The 11511-nt window shown below is 35.4% G+C and overlaps 1 protein-coding gene across 3 annotated transcripts in view; it reads left to right on the forward strand.

The window, feature by feature from the left end:
- arhgap29a (Rho GTPase activating protein 29a) overlaps nucleotides 1-11511 on the forward strand; it is a 106973-nt gene that overhangs the window by 93837 nt on the left and 1625 nt on the right. For all 3 annotated transcript variants that reach the window (XM_049480872.1, XM_049480873.1, XM_049480875.1), the window contains 7 exons: nucleotides 4625-4723; nucleotides 6391-6554; nucleotides 7319-7507; nucleotides 8727-8864; nucleotides 9057-9289; nucleotides 9957-10272; nucleotides 11367-11481. In XM_049480872.1, coding sequence (XP_049336829.1) covers nucleotides 4625-4723; nucleotides 6391-6554; nucleotides 7319-7507; nucleotides 8727-8864; nucleotides 9057-9289; nucleotides 9957-10272; nucleotides 11367-11481 — 1254 coding nt within the window. The remainder of the gene's footprint in view (nucleotides 1-4624; nucleotides 4724-6390; nucleotides 6555-7318; nucleotides 7508-8726; nucleotides 8865-9056; nucleotides 9290-9956; nucleotides 10273-11366; nucleotides 11482-11511) is intronic.

The following is an 11511-nucleotide window of genomic DNA, read 5'->3' on the forward strand; positions in this document are numbered from 1 at the left end:
GTGACAGTAATCACTGAATCACCACAGACTCATCCTCATCTCTTCCCATGATGCCCTGGGGCAGCCTCTCTGTGCTGTCTGTGAGAATGTGAGGAATGCGCAGAAAGAATTAAACCCTTTTTTCTAAAACTCACTGATTTAAGCTGCAACATCCCCTCAATTATCTGCTCTGTTCACACGTTTAAAACCAATTCGTGAGTCATGGATTAACCCTAAAATCCTGTACAGTCATTTTTAAAAGCTCAACACTGCAAAAAACTAAATCTTAGCAAGTAAAATGATCTAATTTAAGAAAATAAATCTTATTTTGTTCGTTTTTTTTGTATTACTAAGCATTGTGTAAGAGTTAGATTATTTAGATTATTTAAGTCTTACTTACATTTTCATCTTATATTAAGTCATTTAAACTCAAAATAAGCACAAAGAGACACTTTTTAAAGTTATTCTGTGTTTAAATTATTGTCATTATTGTGTTTAGGCTGCAAAATCAGGGATTTGTGCTTGATTTAAGTTTTACTTCACTCAATTTTAAATTGCGAGATTGCTTATTTTATGAAATCTTACTATAAAAATTTCCCCCTGAACTGATTATTTCATTGTTATTAGCATTGTTATTACCAGCATATTGGGGTATTGTGATATATATATATTTTTTTTTTAATAATGTATTGATTATTTATTATTAGTTTTATTATTACATTTAAAATTGGTGTCAGAAGTGGTTCATTTACTGTTGTGTTTAAACCTCAATCACTGTTCTGATTGAATGAAAAGTGAACCTTTGTTTGACCTCATTGAATTGAATTTTTTGCTCAATAAAAGCATATCCATCTCAGTTTTTATATATTTATATAGTTTTTGCCAATGGATTTTTTGCAGTGAAATCACATCAAAGTGTGTTTATCACATATACAGTGATGCACTGCATAACTAGGGTAGTAAAGTATTAAAGTATTAATTATTATTATTATGATTATTATTATTAAATTAAATCATATTTAAAATGGATAAAAACCTAAATACAATAAAATAAGTTAAAGGTTTACACAGAGTATAAGAAATGTTTGATTAAATAAAATAATAGGACTGTGTATTAGTTTAAGACGGGTAACAATTCAATACATAGTCATATATTGCAAAACTGTAAGTAACAAGATGTATTTTGTCATTGTTTAAATAATGAAAGGTTTGCTTTTTTATCCAATTAGAGCAGTAGGTGAGATTTAAACATCACTAAATTAACCACTTCTGACACCAATTTCTAATGTAATAATAAAACCAATAATAAATAATCAATCAATACAGTATTGAAAAACTAAATATCTCAATATGCTGTTTTTTTGTCTTTTGTTTCTCTCCTATAATAAAATAAGCCACAATAAACAAAAATTGAATATAAATATTAAATAACTATATTTAAATAGAATAAAATTAAACAAAATAATATACATAGGTAATATGATATATATGATATGAAAAAAAATATATATATATACATACATATACACACTTAAATAATTGGATAACCGCAGATATAATACAAAAAAAAGAAACTATACATTAAATATACTCAGAGGTAAAATAAACATGTCAATTTAATCAAATAAAATGTAAAACAAAAAAAGTTAAATATAGTAATTCAGATATCATTACAGGCCATACTAGAGAAAACGGACCATTAGATGAGTAAAGAAAACTGTAACAATCCTAAAATATCATATATTTAACATAGACCAACACCAGAACATCTGGAACACTGTTTTTTGGACAGAAGACTCTTGAGTCTTGTCTCATGCCTGCAGATGTGCAGAAGATGGGCCCTGTCACTGTCCTGGTTGATGGATGCTTAATCTGAGTTAATCTGGGGAAATCAGCCCTTTGTTTATTATAGTTTATATTAAATCTGAGTGAGATCTGGAGACACCCTGCTTTAGACTCTCTTTGTCGCTGCTGATTAGGTGTTAAATGTGGTGTTAATAGTGATATTCATAGCATTTCCCTTTGAAGTGATCTGAAATATTTTAATCCCTGTTAGATTTAGCATTTCACACTGATCAAATCGACACACACACACACACCTGCGACTGTGAGCTTCCACAGCCCACAATACACACTTCTTCACTCTCTCTCATCTGTGTTAAAATGTCAGTTCAACATAAAATTACAAAAAAATCACTACTAATTTTATTTTTCTTCTATATGCAAAATAAGCCTCTACACAAAAAAAGGCTTTAATACAAACATTATTATTCTTTAAAAATCATCGAATGCACTTAAATTAATTGTGAAATGGACAGTATTGTTTGTGAATTGCATGAAAATGTGTTTTTCTTTCAAAAAGAGGGAAATTTGCAAGTGATCTTGTGTCTAAATGTAAGCTACAAAATTAGTGATTTTTGCTTGATTTAAGTTTTACTCGTGAGATTTTAAGAAATCTTACTAAGAAAAATTAGCCCCTGAATTGATTATTATTTATTATTAGTTCACATTTTAAATTGGTGTCAGAAGTGGTTAAAGCTTGCCCACTGTTCTGATTGGATGAAAAGGGAACCTTTCTTTGACCCCATTGGCTGATTTTTTTTGCTGAATAAAAGCATATCCATCTCAGTTTTTATATATTTATATAGTTTTTGCCAATGGATTTTTTTTTTGCCGTTAAATCACATCAAAGTGTGTTTATCACATATACAGTGATACACTGCAGAACTGTGAATCAGTGAAATGCATGAATGCATCACAAATATTGTTTGTGAATTGCATGAAAATGTGGTTTTCTTTAAAAAAAAGGAAATTTGCAAGTGATCCTAAACTTTTGAGGAGTAGTGTAAATTTACACAATTACTCTTACGCTTATTTATAATGCACTAATGAATGGTGACCGCAGTTTCGTTCAATAGTTTTAAACTGGAGCATAAATTTACTTATTCCAGCTTTGTGTAAATCAGCTAATCCTCTAAAAGCTTAATTTGGTGCAGCATGGCTCACATATGCTTCTTGTGTGGATCAAACTCAAAAAGTAGTTTAAGATTTTATCAGTTAAAACCGCTCTAGTCCAAATTTTCACAATCCAAAAAAAAAAATCCAGTTATGGATTATCCATCTATTGACTGTAGTTAGCACTTTTAAAGGTCATTGACACAAGGGTTCACACACTATTTCCACTAGCACTATCAGCACTAAAGATTTTATAGTGTTTTTAATAAAGACATGAATGATGCTAATTGTTGTTGTGCTAATATTTTAGACATATAATATTTTAGGCACATGATTTATGCAGAAAACCATGAAATTACAAAAATTGTGCACCAAGCCAGTTAGCTCAGTGCAAATAAAGTTTTTTTTATTTTTTTTTTAATGGAGCTAATGTAGCTAACTATAATGGAAACAAACACCTTAGCAGTTAGCATGATGCTAACTGCAGGCCTAAAATATCTCACACTCTCCTTAACCCTTAAATCTTTGCAATAAATTAATTTGATCATTCAGTATTTAAGCTATTACTCAATTAACTTGTTTGTAATCATAAAAACGTCCTTTTTATATTAACACTGGTCAAAAAACACATTCATTTTCTATGTTAACAAGCACATTGAGTGCTGAATTAACATGTTGAAAATGAAAATGTTGTAGATGGGTAGTAGTAATACAAAAAAGGCTGCCATACAAATAATGCAAAGAAAACAAATTCATATTCATAAAGTTTTAGGAGTTCAGAAATCAATATTTGGTGGAATAACCCTGGTGGTTTTTAATCACAGTTTTAATTAATGCGTCTTTGCATCATGTTCTCCTCCACCAGTCTTACACACTGCTTTTGGATAACTTTATGCTTTACAATACTGGTGCATAAATTCAAGCAGTTCAGTTTGGTGGTTTGATGATCAGCTTGTGATCATCCATCTTCCTCTTGATTATATTCTAGAGGTTTTTAAATTGATAAAATCAAAGAAACTCAATTTTTAAATGGTCTCTTATTTTTTTTCCAGAGCTGTTTATTTCCACAGTCTCTCAACTCCGTACTCAGAACAGCCAACAACTCTTTGGTTAATGCTCTCAGACTGGTATTAATGTAGAAGCTGGATAGATCATTCAAATCAGTGCTTTAAAAACACAAATAAAACTAATAAAATCACTTTTAAAGGAGCTGTATTTTATACACTGCTGGTATCCAGTGGAGATCAGTGAGGACTGCATGAGTTCTTCATGAGCTTCTGGTGCTCAGGCTGCAGTAGAAGCATGAAGAGAAGAAGCATGCTGCAGATTTATCTCAGGATAAGTGTAGGATAAAGGAGGGGAAGTGATTGTGGTGTTTTTGCTGTAGAACAGAGAGCAGGTTTCTCTCGGCGCTCGTTAGGAGCAGTGTTAGGAGAATCACGGCGAGACTGATTAGTGATCAGAGGTGTGAACGGCTCTCGGGCGGTACCGGCCACGGGTCATGATCCCTGACATGCGCACCCTGCTGAGGAGGGTCTTTAAATCCCCCAGATCTTCACCCCTCAGCTCAGACCACAATCATACACAGAGAGAACACATTAGCATTAGCATTAGCTTCATCAGCTGGGATCAGGCTGGAGCCGGGGGGCAGAGATGAGACTCTTACCTGGAATACTGTGTCCTTTTCTAGGGGACTTTAAGAGGAGACTTCCCCGGACCCCCTCCACAGGAACCATGTCCTCAGCAGACGACCTGGACGAGAGAGAGCCCCCTTCACCTTCTGATAACGGTGAGCTTCTGCATTAAACTAAAGATTTTTACTTTCATAAATAAATATATTTTTATTATATTTGATTATTTGGACAATACTAATATATCATAATAAAACAATGTATTTATATGTAATCATGAGCTTTTGGAATTTGATTTTTTTTAATTGGTTTATTTTATAAATATATATATATATATATATATTTACTTCTATAAATATATATATATATATATATATATATATATATATATATATATATATATATATATATATGTATATATATATGTATATATATATATATATATATATATGTAACTAGATCATTATGTTTATGTTTTCATGATTTATATTTCCCAATGTTTAAACAATAATGAAAACACTGATTTAATTATGAATGTGAGCTTTTGATTTAAAATTGAGTGCTTTTTTTCTGTAATTATATTAGATTATTTGAACAATAATGATATAATATAAAACAGCAATTATTTAATTATAATGGTGAGCTTTTGGTTTCAAATGAATGTATTTGATCAGGATTTCAACTTTTATATATGTATATATATAAATATATATGTATTATATTTGATTATTTGGACAATACTGTGTTTAGTATCATAATAAAACACAATTTATTTAATTATAATAGTGAGCTTTTGGCTTCAAATTGGTGTATTTCATCAAGATAGGATTTCCCTTTAAACAAATATATGTATATATATATATGTAATTATATATACTTTTTACTTACAATTAAATAAATAAATAAATGCTGTTTTATTGTGATATTTTATTATTGTATAATTATTGTGTAAATAGTGGAAAATATAAAGCATAAAAACTAACTAACTATGTCAATCTCAATACTCATTTCTGTTCCCTAAATTAATTGTTAGATCTTATTTATTCATTTTAAAATAAACATACACATTTTAGAAAAATCACTAGAATGTGCTTAGCATCCTCATGATGTTAGCATAGCCACCATTTAGCTATTTTTCATGTTTTTGCTAATTCTAGGCTAAAATCTCATTCCATAAAAAGTAACAAGGAATGAATGCCAGTAACATGAGTGATTTCTTTTATTAATTGTCATAAATATAAATTATTTGAACATGCAGGCTATAACCATTTCTTTAAAATAAAGACTTTCTTCAGATAAAATAAAGAAATGATCAGACTTGCTTTTAAACATGCTTTTTAAAAGTCACATGAGTTTTGTAACCATTTTCGGATTAGAAACCTCATAAAAATTGACCAGTACATGATTTGCATAGTTAAATATATATATAATATATATTAAAAATGGAAGTTACAACAAGCAAATTGCACTCATTTGGTGGAATTGGCAAAATGTGCAAAAGTAGAGCAGGTTAAACTGTGTGTAAAATGCAGGTAAACTTGGAATAAAATATTTTTACACAGCGCTGACTTTAGAATTATTATTATCATCAGTGTCACCACCTCCCGTGTCAGTGTCTGACAGCCCGACAGTAGGGGGCGTGTCCTGCAGCGGCGGTGGCGGTGCGGGTTCGAGGCTCAGTATGTGTAGAATGTGTGGTATGTGGACGGGCAGCTCTGATGTGTGTAGAGGACGGTGTTTACGGGGTTTTACAGGGTTTACTGGGTTTAGAGTAGAGTGTGGTCAGATGGTTGGTTGACGGTGTGCCGGCGTGTGCTCCTCACAGGGCTGAGCGAGATGGTGACGGAGACGGCCAGCTCCCCCGGACCCTTCAGGAACACTCAGATGTCCAAAGCTGCTCAGACCCACAAGCTGAGGAAGCTGCGGGCGCCGTCCAAGTGCAGGGAGTGCGACAGTCTGGTGGTGTTTCACGGCGCCGAGTGTGAGGAGGTAAGCAGCTTACACTATTAAAATAATAGCAATGTTCAATATCACTTTAAATAAGGCTCCTTTATAGAGTCTTTCGTTTGCCAAATAGTGATTTTACATTCATTTATACTGTTAAATTTTGTCTTTTCCATTAGTCAGCATTAACACATACAGCTCTGAAAAAAATAAATAAATAAAAGACCACTTAAAAAATGATGTTTCTTTGATTTTACCAAATTGGAAACCTCTGGAATATAATCAAGAGGAAGATGGATGATCACAAACCATCAAACCACCAAACTGAACTGCTTGAATTTTTTTTTTGCACCAGGAGTAAAGCAGCATAAAGTTATCCAAAAGCAGTGTGTAAGACTGGTGGAGGAGAACATGATGCCAAGATGCATGAAAAAAAAAACTGTGATTAAAAAGTTATTCCACCAAATATTGATTTCTGAACTCTTACAACTTTATAAGTATGAACTTGTTTGCTTTGCATTATTTGAGGTCTGAAAACTCTGCATTTCTCATTTTCTGTAAATAAATGCTCTAAATGTCTAAAATATATTTATTTGGAATTTGGGAGAAATGTTGTCTGTAGTTTATAGAATAAAACAACAATGTTCATTTTACTCAAACATAAACCTATAAATAGCAAAATCAGAGAAACTGATTCAGAAACTGAAGTTGTCCCTTAGTTGTAATAGACTTTAAATTATATTTTATGGGTGTGATTTACAGTAATCATCTTTTATTAATGTTATGAGTGTTTTTGATGTGTTCCTCAGTGTTCTCTGGCCTGTCATAAGAAGTGTCTGGAGACTCTGGCCATCCAGTGTGGTCATAAGAAGCTGCAGGGGAAGCTGCATCTGTTCGCGGTGGATTTCTCTCAGGCAGCTCGGAACAGTCCGGACGGAATTCCCTTCATCATCAGGAAGTGCACGACCGAGATCGAGAACAGAGCGCTCAACATCAAGGTGCGCCTTTATACTGTACAGTGTGTGTGGTGGTTTACGCGGTGTTGCTAAGGGGTTGATGGTGAATCCCAGTTAGTTATCATGGGCCAATGTGTGGTTTCTATATTGTATAGATTAGCTAAGGGGTTGTTCGGTAGTTGAGTTGCTACTGTTTTTGCTAGGTATTGCTAGGTGGTTGCTATGGAATCCCTGGTGTGTTTTTATGGTGTTACTAATAGTGTACACTGTGTGTGGCTGGTACGTTGAGATTGTTAATAAATGGTTGCTATAGTGCTGCCCAGTGGTTGTAAAATGATTTGATGATTACTAGGTGGTTGGTAATTACTTTTTTACAGGATTGAGCTGTCCCTTTAAGGTGGTTGACATGGTGTTACTAGGTGGATGCTAAGGGAATCCAAGGTGTTTTTTGCTAGGTGGCTGGTACTGTTGCTATGAAATCCTGGGTGTTTGTAGCTAAGTAACAAGCATTTGTTAATAAATGGTTGCAATGGTGTTGTAGTAGTTGTAGATGGTTTGTATATTGAGTATTGCTGAGTTGTTGCTTTGGTATCCCAGGTGGTTGCTGTGAAATTGCAGATTACTAGGTGGTTGATAATGACTTGTTTAGATTATTTAAGGTGGTTGACATGGTGTTACCAGGTGGATGCTAAAGCATTTTTGATTGGTGGTTGCTATTGGTATAGTAATTCAGGTGATTGCCATAAGGAGTTGTTTAATAGATTTACCAGGTGGATGCTATGGAATGCACGGTGGTTCCTAAAGTGTTGCTAGGTTAGGGTGTTGCTGAGATGTTGCTTTGGTATCCCAGGTGGCTGCTGTGGAATCCCAGATTACTAGGTGGTTGATAAGGACTTGTTTAGATGATTTACGGTCGTTGACACGGTGTTACCAGGTGGATCCTAAGGGAATCCAAGGTGGTTTCTAAGGTATTTTTGCTAGGTGGATGAAATTGGCATGGTCATACAGGTTATTTGCTAGGTGGTTGATAAGGTCTTGTTTAGCGGTTTAAGGTGTTTTTGCTAAGTGTATGCAATTGGTATGATATTTTAGGTGATTGCTATGTTGTTGCCAAGTGGTTGTTAGTGTGTTGCTAGGGGGTTGCTGTGGGTATCCCAGGTGGTTGATATGGTGTTACACTGCTTTGCTAATAATAGAATCAGATCTGAATTGATGCTACATTAATAAATGGCTGACCTTTAGTTCTGGCTGGTTTTTGCAGGGAATCTACAGGGTAAACGGGGCCAAATCTCGAGTGGAGAAACTCTGCCAAGCTTTCGAGAACGGCAAAGATTTAGTGGAGCTCTCTGACCTTTACCCTCACGACATCAGCAACGTCCTCAAACTCTACCTGCGACAGGTAAGCCCCCACACCTTTAACAGGCTCTCAATAGTCTGTTACTCATTGGTTTACATGGCATTTAACCTCATAATATGCCTAAATCACTTAATAAATCACTTTATTAGCCAATTAAAAGTAAAAAGAAAGATTGAGACTAGGTTTTAAGGACAATATGCAGAAATAAAAAACAGTTTCTGATTCTCCCCACAGCTTCCAGAACCTCTCATCCTCTTCCGCTACTATAACGACTTCATCGGCCTCGCCAAAGAGTGTCAGAGCATCATCATCGACGAGGCGGAGACGTCTGGGGGAAGCCCCGCCTCCGATGTGCCGCAGGTCAGCGTGGAGCTCAACCGGGTCCTCTTCAAGATCAAAGACCTGCTGCGGCAGCTTCCAACCACGCACTACAAAACCCTGCAGCTGCTCATCCGCCATCTACACAGGTAACCTAACCTAAAATTTGTTATAAATATTTCCACCTCTGCAGCGCCCTCAGAGCAACTCAGCCAATCAGCTCCCTCCCTCCTGCCTCACTTCTAAACCCATACATCACCCACTGCCCTTTCTAAAGCAACCCTATCATTTTTTTTTTTTTGGCATTTTTCGAATTTGGGCTGAGAGTGAAGTCAGCAAAAATCAAAAGGGTTGGACACCAAACCATTTACAGGAATTTGAGGTTATTATTATTACCCAGTCTATGGGAAGGCTGTAGCAGTAAATGAAAATAGGCAGAAAACCCCACTGCCAAATCGTTGGACACTGAAAATGGAATAAATCAGGTAGATTTTATTGACAAAAAATGGAAAGTACTATAAGATTCAGGGCAGAGCATAAGCCAAAATAATAAATAAAACCAACTAACGAAACATGCAATTAAAGAAACCAAACTACACAAAAATCTACCCTAATTCCCTGCTAGCAAACAAACACAAAGCCTGAGCAGGAGGTTTTTCCAGGTCATGAAAGGGGAGGAGCCATGAGGGTCACTCAGATCAGGCTTTTCCAGGCTCTTTGTGTTTTTACAGACTCAATGTGGACGTCTAAAGTTTTGTCTTGTCCCAGTTCTTTTCATTGTAATTTAATAATAATTTTATTTATTTTTTATTCCAGAGTGTCGGAGAAGGCGGAGGAGAACAAGATGACGGCCAGTAACCTCGGCATCATCTTCGGCCCCACGCTGATCAAACCGCGGCAGGCGGACGCCGATGTCTCGCTCTCCTCGCTGGTGGATTACCCCTACCAGGCCCTGATAGTGGAGCTGCTGATCAGACATTACGAGATGATCTTCGATACGCCCCTCAGCCCCCTCCCGACGTCCTGCATCGTAGGACAGAGCTCCCCCCTCCCCATAAAGTCTCACTTAACCCCGCAGGAGAAAGAGCGACGGCTGAGCCGCCACTCCAGGTCCCTGGTGGACATTAAAGAGGTCAGTTGCTCTTAGTCCTTATCTACATACAGTAAGGTATATATTAATGTATATATACAATGGCTATATATAGTGTCCAATAATGTCAGTTAAAACTAGTTATTTATTAAAACTAGTATTAAAACTGTGCATTCTCTCTTCAAAACCCACCTTGTTACTGTATTTGGTCACCATTTATCAATTTTAACTCTCAATGTATGTTGTTTAAATCTATACACCATTGTGCATTAGTGAACTAATTATCCCTCATGAAAAACACATTGTATCTGTAATATTAAAATCTTTTTACTTTTTAATTAAAGTTAGCCCCAAAAAAAGACTTAATCGCTTCATTTTGGAGTAATTATAATACACTAGAAAAAAATAACTGCCTGTTTAAACCACACTGTATACATTTACCCATTATGGAGGCTAACCAAGGGCTGTTTTATGAGGCAAGCTATTATTATGACCCAGTCTATGGTCAGACTGTAACGGTAATTTGACAACAAATGGGAAGTACTATAAGCTTCAGGCAAACCAGGGGAAAAGGTAGTCAAACAAAAGTGACAAAACTGCAACAAAAAACTAGCAAAAACACAAAGCCTGAGTTAGGAGTTTTTCCAGGTCATGAAAGAGGAGGAGCACTGAGCGTCTCTCAGATCAGGCTTTTCCAGGCTCATATACTGGCAGTCCCCAAGTGGCCAATGATAGTACTGCACCTAATAGACTGATTATATGCACAAGCAGACAAAAGGAAAAATATGACCAAGTGTTGTAACACAATCAATCACCAGCTTTTAAACAATAGAAGAAAAATACCTTCGGTTTGCACTCTAAAACTCTCAGAGGAAGCAGAATTTGGCAAAACAACTTTAAAAAAAAAAGGCATCTCATTGATATCCGATGCTTTCTCTCTTTTGTTCTTATACAAATCAATCAATCAATCAATTATTCAATCAATCAATCAATCAATCAATCAATCAATGTCAAGTATGTAGGGACACTCCTCCCACATAGGTGATAATGACAAGCCATTGAGACAGACCAGGGAAATTTTGTGATGGAGCATCCAACACTGACAGGTTTCTGTCTCCACTGTGTTGTTCCTACAGCAGTACCAGAGCTCTAAGATGTATAAGCGCCACTCATCCGTGATCCCCTCCACCCACCTGCTGGAGGAGGTGAAGGAGGTGAAAGTAAGGCCTGATGACAAGGACTTTACTGCTGGTTAGTATTAACCGTAAACCATACAGTACA

Source organism: Astyanax mexicanus, chromosome 6 (assembly GCF_023375975.1).
Source record: "Astyanax mexicanus isolate ESR-SI-001 chromosome 6, AstMex3_surface, whole genome shotgun sequence".
NCBI classification, from domain to species: Eukaryota; Metazoa; Chordata; class Actinopteri; order Characiformes; family Acestrorhamphidae; genus Astyanax; species Astyanax mexicanus.